Source organism: Clinocottus analis, unplaced genomic scaffold (assembly GCF_023055335.1).
Source record: "Clinocottus analis isolate CAN_PGR_092001 unplaced genomic scaffold, fCliAna1.0.p SCAF_26, whole genome shotgun sequence".
NCBI classification, from domain to species: Eukaryota; Metazoa; Chordata; class Actinopteri; order Perciformes; family Cottidae; genus Clinocottus; species Clinocottus analis.
In genome coordinates, this window is record NW_027175998.1 from 2,044,584 (window position 1) to 2,058,088 (window position 13,505).

The following is a 13,505-nucleotide window of genomic DNA, read 5'->3' on the forward strand; positions in this document are numbered from 1 at the left end:
TTTATGTCTGTGTTTTATGTATTCGTTAATGCACTGCACTACATTCGCATGGGATCAGATCGTTGAATCTTGAGCTTTAAATAACTTGAATCCCTGTTTTCATCCTTCACGGTAATTGACATCAAACTTTAATGGAGCAGTTAGAGCTTCCATTCAGGCTAGACCTTCATTCAAAGGAGAATAAAAAGCAGGAGAAGACATGCATCACTTGTTTCTGCCCAATCATCATTTCTGTCTCTCTGCAGACGGTTTACATGTTCTGCGCCCTGGCCCTCGTCTGCGATGACTACTTCGTCCCCTCGCTGGAGAAGCTGTGTGAGGTATGAATGAACGCACTTGATTTCAAATCTTGAATATTTATTCATAACATTGAATATTAAAGACTGAATTATCTACAAAAATAAGTTCTTGGGTATTATTTAATGAAGGGACAGTAGGGATGTGTTGGAGTGTGGCGCTATGAGGTTCTTCATAGTGTTTCACTGCAGTAGATGGAACAAAGCAACGTTCTGCGGTGGACGTATTTTACACACTAAGAGAATAAATATCAGTGTAAGTGCACGATATGTATATTTAGGACATTTCACCGCTTACAAGAGTTGAGAACTCAACTAATCCACTTCATCAAGGCTGTGTGGGAGTGAGTCACGAATATATATATATATATATATATATATATATATATATATATATATATATATATATATATATATATATATATATATAACATATGAGAAAATACAGCCACATCCCAGTTACATTTGTAGAATAAATCAGCCATAAATCATACATGTACTTATATAACCGCTTTGAATAGTATGTTCTTCAAGGAACTGAATACGTAACCGTTAATATGTATGTTGTGGATCTAAATATATTCCTGTTTTTGCTGCAATAAACAACCTGTTGCTGGCTCCCAGTAAAAAGGAGAAGAAAAACTTTTAGGGGTCGGATGTTAGGGTTTAGAGATTAGGGGTTATAGTTCAGGGTTTTGAGATTAGGGGTTAAAGGTTAGGGGTTATAAATTAGGCGTTAGTGTTTAGAGATTACGGATCAGAAGTTAGGGGTTAGGAATTCCTAATGGCAGCGTTTTATATGTCTCTTGCAGCGTCTCCAACTCAGCGAGGACGTAGCAGGCGCTACCTTCATGGCCGCTGGCAGTTCGGCTCCTGAGCTCTTCACATCCATCATAGGTATTCACCTCAACCTGTCCTCCAGCTCTTTAACTCCTCCGTTCCAACTGAAACACATGCCGCAACAAGTGGAGCTGCACTAGGGAGGAAACATGCACGTCTTTCACATGGTTTCAGTATTCTGAATCCCATCAGAATCACGTTAACCCCTCAGCCTCACTTAAAAAAAGTCCTTCATCAGCCATAGTTCAGTCAGGACATTCATACAGGCCAGAAGAACATACAACAATACCAGCAATACAAACAATAAAATGTCGAAATGTAAAATGAAAACAATAACTCGCAAATTAACCAAAGTAGGAACATTCTCTAACCACCACACCATCGAGCATTGACGTAAAACAATCAACATTTCAATATCTTTTCTCATCTGAAAGAACTAAAAGCTATTTTACCAACCTCTTTATTGATCTGAGGAGTGTGTGTGATGACAAATGGATTTTAATTTTATTAGAAAAGTGAGGAGAGGTGGTAACTTGCCAAGCAATTCTTTCCCTTTTTCACTGAGAGAAACCACTTACATTGAGCTGTGTCGTGCAAATACGAAGCATCACCCTCACCAAGGACTTCTTCCTGAGCTCGAGCACAAGTGTTATGAATGAGAGCTGCTCATCGAGCCAAATGCTCCCATATTATTCATCTGTGACACGTTGTGTTCGGGGAACGACATTGTAAATAGCATATATATTTGGTCTTTGACTCGTTTTGAACCAATATTAGTTTTTCAGATGCACATAGAAGATGTGACACAGCCTGCTCCACATATGCTGCATTTGCATAAAGAATGATATCATCTGCATAAAAATGTGCTTTTTAGTTGTCTACTGATGCACAAATCACTAATATACAAAGAACGATGGGCCTGAGATGAATCCTTGGGGCACACAGTGGGGACATTATCAACCCAACCGGCCTGACGGTCTGTATTTTGGCTTCACAGTTTATCATAGGAGCTGAGGTTTTGAAGATAACCCAGATATTTAAAAATGAAATGCCGATATCATTTTGGTAATACATGTATTATGTGTTGTTTTTTTAGGAGAGAGAAGAAATGGGGAGAGAGAGGGAGCGAGAGGAAGGAAGAGGGAGTGAGAGGAAGAGGGAGAGAGGGAATGACCAAGTAAAAGGAACTGAGAGGAAGTGAGAGGAAGAGGGATGGAGGGAGAGGAATAGAGTGAGAGATGAAGGCAGAGAGGGAGGAAGAGGGAGAGATGAGGGGAGAGAGAGGGAGAGAGGTCCGTGACCAACTTGGCATTCCTACGTGTGACATCTGTTTGTCAGCACCGCTCTGCAACTGGAAATGTCAAGTAGTGTACAACACATGATGTGTGCTCTATGGAGTCCTGATGCTGTGCGTGTGTGTCTGTGTGTGTGTGTGTGTTTGTGTGTGTGTGTGTGTGTGTGTTCTGGCTCATTCTGTCCTCAGGAGTGTTCATAACCAAAGGTGACGTGGGTGTTGGGACCATCGTGGGTTCAGCCGTGTTCAACATCCTCTGCATCATCGGTGTGTGTGGCTTCTTCGCCGGCCAGGTAATGACGTCATCAGCGTTACACTGCTGCAGCTGATCCCCACACTGACCCGGTGACATTTCACACAGGCTAATGTCACCTTTAAATATTCAGACACACACACACACACACAGTTGATTCATGCATGCAATGAGTCCATGAGCCCGACTGCACTAAATTGCCGCTTCAGAGGAAATCCACTCCCCGCGTGAACCACATAATGTAGATTTTATTCATGTATTCCATGCTGTTTTCAACCTCAGAGTTGTCTTTTATTTCATGTGACTTTCCGAAAGAACAAAGTCCGGGATTAAAATGTTCCACTTCACAGTTCCTGAACACCCATCGGACACGTTTCATCCGATGATTTCCTCTCATATTCCCCTGTATGCTCGATGTGCTTGAGCAGCCACTTGAACAATATGTAATATAATGAGCGGTGCAGCAGGCCTCAAGGGAGGAGGCGGGTGGAAGAGGGGGGCTGGGTGCGGTAAAAAAAAAAAAAAAAAGCCCCCGCACCTCGCTGCTGTTTGTTAGCGTTAGCCGGCTGACCGTGGCGGGTTCCCCTCTCCAAAGCGGGATCGTCTAGCGCGGCGGAGGCCAAGCAAACACTTCCCGTCTCTGTTTATGCTCTTAACGTGGCTCCGCCTCGCAGCGGCAGGCCATTCCACGGCCAGGAGCGGCCCGTTAAAGATGTGACCTCCGACCCTCCACTTTTGTACGCGTGAAAGAGTGTGAGCGCCGGGCAGGTTCCAGCATCGGGGGTCTCTCATAGGAGGGGCAACATGGGATTCCTGTGTCTTGACGATGTCAGAGGCGTTTCTGTACCCCGGAGCTGCATGAACTCCAGCGAGAATAAGTGTCGCTATTGGAGTGTTTGAATTCTTCTCATCTCTTCTCTTCTTTTCCCCTCGCAGGCAGTGAAGCTCTCTCATTGGGCGCTACTCCGAGATTCTATTTTTTACACCTTTTCTATCACGGCCCTGATTGCGGTAAGAGCTCGGCTTCTGCAGAAAGACGCGTGAAAAGGGTCTGTTTATGCTTCCAATACCCAGCATGCTTTTTTTTAATCAACTGTTAACGCTAATATGCGGAGTGTGTCTGGTTGTATCAACGTGTAGTGCGTCTGGAGGATCATGAGAGAGTGAAGATGTGTCCGGTCTGCCCCGAAGCAGCTTCTTACACAAGACGAGAGAGGAATCATGTCCACTCAATGAGCTCATGTTCACAGACTAAAGAAAGACCGCATCACTAATGCCCCCACGATGCTTCACGTGTACTCATCTGACAATGCTCGGGTACTGTAACTCGAGCAGTGAGTCATTTGACATTGTGGTATTGGTACTTTTGATGACGATGAAGATGTGACGCTTCCTCCAGCTCCACAAAGACAGAGCAGATGGCTTTTAATGTGCCGGCAAACATTTAGCTTTCTCTTTGTCAAGTCTGATTGGCTCCCGTGTGTCGCTGCATGTCACGCACACACAAAAAGAAACCGATAAGTCGGCACCACGGTGATCCGTGGCGGGATCTCACAGTGAGATCCATGACTCCGGGAGGCCCACACAGCAAACCTCACGAGCGCTTTCAAAATAAAACCCCAACGACCTGAAAGGTCGTGCGTTGACCTTTTCTCTGTCTGCCTGAGCTCTGGATTGGTCCTCTGATGGAGTAGATGCTTCCCAGCCTCCACCTAATGTCCCCTTTGTGTCCTCTTTAGTTCATCTACGACGAGAAGGTGTGCTGGTGAGTAATCCTAAACCACACCCTTATTAGATATTCTGCACGGCAAAACGTTTGGCTGACCTTGCGTCCGTGTGCAGGTGGGAGTCTCTCGTCCTGATTCTCATGTACGCCGTCTACATCCTCATCATGAAGTGAGTGTTCACCATCAGGAACGGCTGATGCCTTCAGTTGACCGATTAGCCGCCTTCGGTTGTAAAAGTTGTGGCCCTCCACCTTCGTCGTCTGTCCTTGCCCAGGTTCAACAACAGGGCACACCGCTACTTTGGCCGCCGCATGAGGAGCTCCGTGAACCTGTCCAACGGGCTGACGGGGAGCACGGATCTGGAGGACAATGTCACGTGTGACGCCACGGCAGTCCTGCTCAAGAAAGGTAAGCCGCCATCTGCTCGGCTTCACGCTGGGGCTGTGCAGGCCTGGGTTGAGCCTCTGCTGCTTGCATCGGTATGAAGGCGTCTATTTGCGTTCCGCCATCCGGGACCCGGGCGGTCAGGATGACTCGGTGGACAACCGTCTGTCTGCTCGCCCTGGATGGATTACCAGTGTCACTCCCAAACTAACTCTGACGCCCGCGTAGATGAGTCAAAATTCACTCGAGTAAAACGTCCGCCCGGCGCTCGGCAACACCAGAGCGGTGAGGATTCACCTGCTCACCTGGCATCTGGTTGTGCCAACAGGGCAGATGGGACTCGTCTGCCCGCAAATCCTCGTCGTGGGCAGGAGAGTTGCTTTCAATGGTTCCCTGCCAGAGATGCCTTTTCGCTGTGCCACGTTTTATTGGCGCTCTGCGTCAGTCTGTTTGGCCACCAGAAGGATCACCCTCCGTCGTCGAAGGGGGGACTGTTTTTGTCAGCCAGCACTTCCACTGATCGCTCCAGTGTTTGGTATTTTCTGTGTCGCGGGTTCTCAAGATGTTGGCTCGAGCCCGCGCTCATCCTTCGCTCCGTCAGCTCGTCTCTGAGTTTTTCACGAGCCTAAAGAAACCAGCAGGGACCCGGGACTATTGGATCTTCAGATCCTCCTCCCTCTGGGGGAGATAACCTCCTATCGTTTCTGTCTCCATTCGGGCCTCTGTGAAGGGATTTTTTGTAGGATCTGATCACGGTTGGCAGATGGTGTGCAGCTTTTAGGGGGGGAAATGATACCTTGAGCCTGCTATGGCTTAGCGATGCACTCGTCCGACTTTTTCAGTCCTGGCACCGATAGCGGTACCTGGGCTCTGGGTGTCGCCGGATACGGAGTAAGGATTATATAGCACTGATTCATTGGTAAACTGTATGCCACACCGCGAGGAAGACACCGGTATTATTCTGTTATGTGTCAGGCAACACCGCTGACTTAAACATTGCTGAAAGCAAAAAAACCTGCATGATCCGTCACTCCATGCGCTAATTAAGCTCGGAAGCGAGATCCAGCAGCCCCAGCTGTCAATCAAAGCGGCACACAGGCCCACCCACTCAGAGGGTTAGAGAGGACGCGTGCAAAAACAACATTTTCATTCTTCTAATAAGAAACAATATATTGATATTTACATATTTTGGGCTGATGTCTCATTATGCTTTGAGTTAGAGTAAACAATCAACTCTGCAGTCAGCTGAGTGTGTGCGTGTGTGTGTGTGTGTTTGTGTCGTTTCTCTCCAGCTAACTTCCACTGTAAGCCGTCTGTGCTGATGGTGGACGAGCTGCTGTGTGCGTACCCCCACCAGCTTTCCTTCTCCGAGGCCGGCATGAGGATCATGATCACCAGTCATTTCTCCCCCAGGACGCGTCTCACCATGGCCTCTCGCATGCTGATCAACGAGGTACACACACACACACACACACACACTCTGGGAAGAGTTGAAGTGCTCAACAAAAGCCATCTGGTCACCTGACGTTACTTTGAAAGGGTCCCCAGAGTTTTTGCATGAATTGAAACTAGATAATCCAGTCTGGGCTCAACGGCAGGGCGAGTGGAGCGGATTCCAATTTCCTCTCAGACACCTGTCTGCTGCCGACTGCAGTCTGGATGTAAATCCAAACCAAACTGACTGAAAGAGAAGAAAAGAGCACTTCTGCTTCAGATAAATAGAAGAGGCTTAAATGAATGAAAGCAAACTTGAGTGGTCAACTGGGACTGGAGCGTTCCTCTCGAAGCAGAGCGAGCGCAGCAGACACTGAGCTGCCGTCTCGATTCACAGCGCTGTCCCTTTAACGTCGTCTGTGCCGATGTTCTGTCATCGCCCCCAGAGACAAAGGCTGATCAACACCACCGAGACCCGAGTCAACCGCGTCACCAACGGCGACCCGGACTCCGCCGCCAGGGTGCAGGGGAGGCGGGGCTTAGAGAACGGGATGGGCGGAGCCGAGCCGGGCCTGAACGGCAGGTGTGGACTTCAGCGGCTGGAGTCCGGCAACGAGACCGAGAAGGAAAACGAGGATAATGAGAACAACGAGAACGACGAGGACGGAGAGGGGGAGGATGACGATCACGGGCCCCTGGTGCCTTTCAAAGTTCCAGGTACGGCGCGGCGGACATTTTGAAATGAAACGACCCCTGACAATATGTGTTTGTTCGTGGGCTCTGAGGCCATCACCCTGTCTTTGTCCCCCCCCCCCCCTCCGTCCCTCCAGCCGGGGCCTGCAACAAGCTGAAGTGGCTCACCATGTGGCCGCTGTCCCTGCTGCTGTTCCTCACCGTGCCCAACTGTGCCAAGCGGCGCTGGGAGAGATGGTTCATGGTCTCCTTCTTCACCGCCACCCTCTGGATCGCCGGCCTCTCCTACATCATGGTCTGGATGGTCAGTCCAGTCACAACCAGAGGCGTCGTTACAGAAGCATAAGTCTGAAACCTCATCTCACTGTAGGATGACATGTAGGACGATTGGTACGTTTCCTAAACTGCATTTAGGAAACGTTCTCATCCAATCCGTGGAACAACATGAACACAGGAAGATATCTGAAATATAGAAAAGTTACTCTAAGTGTTAATGACAATATAATAGGTGATTAATAAACAATAATCAATCCTTTACAGACTCGATCGGATGCATCAGATTGCTCGTAGCGAGCCCTTGACATCTCGTTTTGTCCGTCACGAGCAGCCATCGGTGCATTCAGGTACATCCTGTGCATCCCAAATTTAGATCCTGACTGGAGCTCTGATCCAGGAAAGGACACGGACATGACAGAGGAGAAACTTTTATTGTCTGTTTGAGGACCACACGAAAAGGATTTGATCTTGGAAGCTCCATCTTTGAGAGGAGTGACTCATCAGAAAGGTGTTCAGCCAGATGCAGAGGACTGAAATCTGTGTCCGGGCTTCAACAACCTGCATGAATCATTTAAAAAGCAGAATTTAAAAGCACATTATTGGTTAGTATACAGCCCCAGAGTGCCTCCTTCAGTAGTGCAGTGACAGCTGTTCCCTCACTAGCTCTTGTTACTGGAATGAGCACTTAATTATGTTAGTAATGATTTCTACAATGCCACTTGTAATTTATGATTCATTTGAAATATAAATAGAGGCGCAACATTTAAAATAGAGTGGCAACGTATGTCTAAAGTCAATACTGTTGTAATAATGTAAGATATTGCATACTTTTCTAATATAAATATGAACAAGCACGGGGACTTGTTGTCCAATCATGTCCATAGAGTCCCTCAGTGAGTCCGTAGCTCCGCCCACTGGTCCTGGTTTAGAGAACTACAGAGACCCCGCAGCAGAACGGTGCCGTGAGGAAGCTCTGCACAGTGCTGGCGCTGCTCTGTGGAGACGGGCCCGGCTGTGTGAGGCCGCTGAGCCGCCTATGAGCAGTGAATGTTGGCTTTCAGGTGACCGTGATCGGCTTCACCCTGGGCATCCCAGACGTCATCATGGGCATCACCTTCCTGGCTGCGGGCACCAGCGTCCCAGACTGCATGGCGAGTGTCATCGTCGCCCGGCAAGGTACGAACACACACACACACACACACATTGAAACGAATCCCTGTGCCGTTAGGAGTTGTGCTTCTCGACGTACACTTGTTCTTCTGAGACCGCGGCGGCGTTGCTCTTCTCGCGTTCAGGTCTGGGAGACATGGCCATCTCCAACTCCATCGGCAGTAATGTGTTTGACATCCTGGTGGGCCTGGGCCTGCCCTGGACTCTGCAAACGCTCTGCATCGACTACGGCTCGGAAGTGAGTGATGAGACATAATATTCATGTTAGGGGGGGGTGGGCACAGTGTAGCAGCTCACACCGAGCACAGATTATATGCTCATTAGCCTGCTGATTGCACTGAAAAGGCATTTTGGGAAAAGGTGTAACAGAATGTGTGTTTGGCCCCTTCCTCAGATCCATCTCAACAGCAGAGGACTCATATTCTCCGTCGGACTCCTGCTAGCCTCCGTATTCGTCACAGTAAGTAACACTTTTTTTCTTCATTTTTAAATTATTTTTTTTTTACCAATTTGTAACAGCAGCTGTTCTGTTGTTGTTGTTGTTACTTAGCTTTCTGCGGCTAAAGCCAAGATGCTGCTCCGGTGGTCCTGCTCATTTGTGAAAACATGGTGGTTTATTCATGCACACTAAGGGTTCTGATTGAAAGTACATGAGTCATTTCTCTCATGTATATGAACAGTATCATGAATAGGTTGATATTTAACCCAATTCAGGCTACATGTCATCATTAAAATCAAGCCATTCTGTCCAACCAGACACTCCACTCCCCCATATTTTGAGAATGGAATGATCCATGTTTCATAAGCACATTTCTCCGCCACTCCGATGATGCGACTGCTAGATTTGTGAATCAGGCTCCTTATATCAGAGGTCAGCCCAACTGATAACAACAACAACAACAACAACAACAATCAAGTTTAGAATATTTAAATCAGTAGCCATAATCCACAAACCATAAGCATAGCTGCTGTTGCAGAAAATTACCTTTTGACTCACTGGGGCAGAAGCAGAAGAGTTTGGAGAGAATTGTAATTTGAGCTTTTCTAATGAAGACAATAAAGCCTCTTGAACAGATTATAAAGATTCTTTATTTGCTTGCAAGGCTCGTATCACAGTGACAGTGGAAAGGACTCACACAGACTCGTGTCTGTTCTTAGGTATTAAAGGTTTTTCCCTGTCCATCTCTGTCTGTCTTACAAAGAAACCAAAAAGTTAAGACAACCAATGAAAAGGAGCCGCACCCTTATCGGGGGGCCGAAGCTTATTTTTAATCAGCCATCCAAGTCTTATGTTCTTGCTCCAACTATTAATTAAAATTATCAGCAGGTGCAAACTTATCTATCCACCCACGTCCTGTATCCAGGCTTTGAAGAGAATAACAGCAATATTTCAAGATAATTGACGGGGAGCACAGTTTCTGCTTCCACTGGGCCTTTCCAACTTTGAACTGACGGCAGGATATATTTTACCATTACACTACTTACAGGAGGATATTCCCGCCCACCATTCATCCTGTGAACACAAGACTGGCACAGTCTAGTTATGTGGCTCCAAGAAAACTTCTCTGCACATGAGGTCACTCATCTGTCAACAGTGAGAAATGATGTGGTGGATGAACGGATGAGCGTTGAATGTAGAAGATGGCAACCAGGATATTAGATCCGGGGAGAGGGAATGGATAAGAATCTATGAACACCAGTGCCTTTATGGATTCCTCTTATGGCTCCTATTCTTTATGAATTCCTCTTATGGCTCCTATTCTTTATGGATTCCTTATTGATTGTCACATGGCAGTCCTCCTTGTTCCTCCTTGTTCTGATCCTCTCACGTGGGCGTGTTTTACTACACGAACATGCAGAATACAGAAAATATGCTCCGTTGTGAAATACACAGTTAGGAGGGTTATGAAATGACCGACGCATCATATGTCACCCAGCCCGCAACTGTGGTGGACCGGACCATTTGGAACCTGGCTGATTGTTAGCCTGCCAGTGTGTAGATGATCCGTGCACCGCAGTCACCATCTTGTTCTCCGTCCCTCCTGTCTGCAGGTCCTCGGCGTCCACCTGAACAAATGGACTCTGGACTGGCGACTGGGCCTGGCCTGCATCATCCTGTACGCCATCTTCCTCTGCTTCTCCATCCTCATCGAGTTCAACGTCTTCATCTTCGTCAACCTCCCCATGTGCCGAGACATCCACTGACCTTCCCCCTCCTCCCCCACCGACCCCGTCACCGTCCTCTCCCGCGTCCTCTTCTGCCTCTGGTTGATGGAGGAAAACTTCACCTGGCTTCCAGTTTCTCTGCGCCTTGAAAACAAGTCCTACCTTCTTCTTTTTTTTTTTTTAAATAGAAAAATAGAGCTCCGTATGATTTATCTCTGGTGCAATAACACCGGAAATTGTAGTTAGTTTGTTGGGACCGGAACCGGAGAGATGGCCTCCGATTGTCTCGTGAAGCCAAAGGTCGTCTGGACTCCGACAGCTCTGCTCCCGCTGCTGAAGACGCTGCTACTGGCTGGAGGAACCAGAGGAATCCCGTGCTGACGGAGCTTTTTAGCTGGATTCTTTGTTACTCTTTGTAAAAAGTTTGGATATAAACACACCACTTAGGTATTTTGAATTAAAACCTGGCATTCTCTGTGTACATATATATGTGTATATAAATATATATATATATAATATTAGCTGATACATGGGATTCTCTTCTGCACCACTGCATCAGGTGACTTTATTATACGTCCTACTGTAGTGATCTGGTCCAGATGTGTCCAGATGTGTCCCGCGCTCAGCACCAAGCTACACAGCATGCTGTACTAACAAAGTCAACTGTAGCTTTGCACTGACAGACAGAGTCTCGATGTTTTAACACAGTGTTCACATAGACGGGCACATCCCAACACATGTGGGCTTCTTTCTTCTCTATATAATCGTAATAATAATAATAATAATAATGACTAAAAGACACACAGCTAAGGGATCTGCGATGAGGGAACTGACACCCAGCACTGTCACTTTAGAAGTATTATTCCATCGTTGCAAAGCAGGTACTCTCAACATAGAACTACTGAATTTACAGTTCCCTCTCGACGGTAGATGTCATGTTCATATTAAAGAATCCTGTTTGAGTGTAATAATTGTTACTGCTTTAAGCCAAAAGTATTTTTAGAAAAGGAGTACAAAATGTTATATTTAGACTTAAAAGTCAGCTGGAGTGCACTGTGCATGTGTGTGCGTGCGTGTGTGTGTGCGTGTGTGTGTGCGTGCGTGTGTGTGTGTGTGTGTGTGCGCATGCATGTCACAGTCTCGAAGGGGAGCCAAGGCATGACTGTTACTGGGAAGACATAATCATGATTTATTTATGAATTAATTTATTCAAAGATCATGTCTAACCACCAGTTTCAGCCCTTTGGACGGGCTCGGGGTATTTACTGGAGCATACCCAATATGTAATCCAAGTACTGGGAACTGACTTGATGTTGTTTATATTTAAGAATAGTGCTTTATAATTTATAAGATGTGTATAGTTTGGAAAGATATTGCAGCATTTGTATATTAATACAGTAACATTGGCGGGTCGGATTCAGTGAGACGCACTCGATGAACGTTTACCACACGGGTGGAAGATAATGCAGTGGCGTGATGAAGAGTCCCCAAACATGGTTTCTCAAACACAGTGGTCGTTGTGATGATGATGATGATGATGATGCGGGGAGGGCGATGAAGGTTGATTTATTAAACGCAGTGCTTTAACTCTTGTGCCATCCCGTCTATTTGAGGCTCGGAACACCTCCTGCTTGTCTTTGAGCCCAAAACAACAACAACAACAACAACAACAACAACAACAACAACAACAACAACAACAACAACACTTTTGTTCGACGGCAGCGCCGCTCTGTTCCAGCGTGTGTCCTGACAACACGTGGGAGAGACGTGTATTTACATTTCTTTTACCTTGAGGGAATTGTCATTGAGAAATGTCATATTTAATAGAGTTGCTGCTTAAGAAAAAGAAAGCCTCCTCTGCAGGTGTTGCTGCTCCTCCCGCTGCCACTGGAGGGCGCTGCTGAGGCGCGTGTGTCTTTCACACACTGGCCAGGAGGTGAGGAACATCTGCAGGTAGTCTATATATATAGAGAGAGATACATACCGCTCGGTTTGCATGCCTCTTTCATCATTCAGATTATTTTGTGTGTAATTTTAATGCATTTCCGAGGATCTGTACCCTATTTACAGCAGCTCTTGTTCAGCTGACCCGTGTCGTTTCTGCTCATGTCTCTTTGAATTGTTTGTAAATCTTCATTTCTTTTGTTGACGAGGACCTCTGGGCACAGAGATGAAGATGGTGGCCTTGTTCCCAGTGGTCTTCTTGCAATAAACTGATTTACATACACAAATCACTCCCCGCATGTCTTTGTGGGCTGTTCACACACACATACATGTGTATATTCAGTTTGTTATGATAACAATATTTACTTGTTCAATATCATACTGTAACAGTTCAAACTCTCCTGGCAGTAATACCTGAATGTGCCACAGTTATGATTCTTTATATCAGTTGCTTTATGAACAATATGGAAGCCCATTTTGACCAGTATTTCTTTCTCTTTTTTTTACCACTTTTATTATGACTTTCTCATAATTAGGACTTTTTTCATTTCATAGTTATGACTTTTTACCTCATAATCAAGACTTTGTATCTCATAATTCTGACTTTTTGTCTATTAATTGTGACTTTTTTTTATCTCGTAATTAAGACTTTTACCTCATAAGTATTACTAGTTATCTCATAATCAATACTTTTTATGTCATAATTATGACTTTATCTCATAATCAAGACTTTTAATCTCATAATTATGACTTTTTGTCTCATAATGATGACTTTTCATCTCATAATCAAGACTGTTTATCTCATAATTAAGACTTCATCTCATAATCATTACTTTTTATCTAACAAAATGTGAAGTCAAGGTGAAAACGCGTCACTCGTCCTCAGCCAATCAGGAGCAGGCGTCATGTTACCGCGACCTGCCCCCCTCGTCCTCCACATCTGCGTCTCTCCGGGTCCCGCCGCCACACAGGACCCGGTGTCTCGGTCTGTCTGGACCATGTAACCGGTTGGGTTTGGGGGACAGGGA

At 46.1% G+C, this 13,505-nt stretch overlaps 1 protein-coding gene across 1 annotated transcript in view; it reads left to right on the forward strand.

Annotated features, from left to right (window-relative positions):
• Positions 1 to 12,207, forward strand: part of LOC137794895 (sodium/potassium/calcium exchanger 3-like) — a 35,682-nt gene extending 23,475 nt beyond the window's left edge. The window contains exons 4-17 of the mRNA XM_068592017.1: positions 246 to 320; positions 1,109 to 1,193; positions 2,620 to 2,723; positions 3,620 to 3,694; positions 4,423 to 4,448; positions 4,526 to 4,579; positions 4,685 to 4,818; positions 6,087 to 6,247; positions 6,675 to 6,945; positions 7,059 to 7,225; positions 8,259 to 8,373; positions 8,493 to 8,605; positions 8,762 to 8,827; positions 10,420 to 12,207. Of these exons, the coding sequence (XP_068448118.1) occupies positions 246 to 320; positions 1,109 to 1,193; positions 2,620 to 2,723; positions 3,620 to 3,694; positions 4,423 to 4,448; positions 4,526 to 4,579; positions 4,685 to 4,818; positions 6,087 to 6,247; positions 6,675 to 6,945; positions 7,059 to 7,225; positions 8,259 to 8,373; positions 8,493 to 8,605; positions 8,762 to 8,827; positions 10,420 to 10,572 (1,599 nt within the window). The 3' untranslated portion in view covers positions 10,573 to 12,207. The remainder of the gene's footprint in view (positions 1 to 245; positions 321 to 1,108; positions 1,194 to 2,619; positions 2,724 to 3,619; positions 3,695 to 4,422; positions 4,449 to 4,525; positions 4,580 to 4,684; positions 4,819 to 6,086; positions 6,248 to 6,674; positions 6,946 to 7,058; positions 7,226 to 8,258; positions 8,374 to 8,492; positions 8,606 to 8,761; positions 8,828 to 10,419) is intronic.
• The last annotated feature ends 1,298 nt before the right edge of the window (positions 12,208 to 13,505 follow it).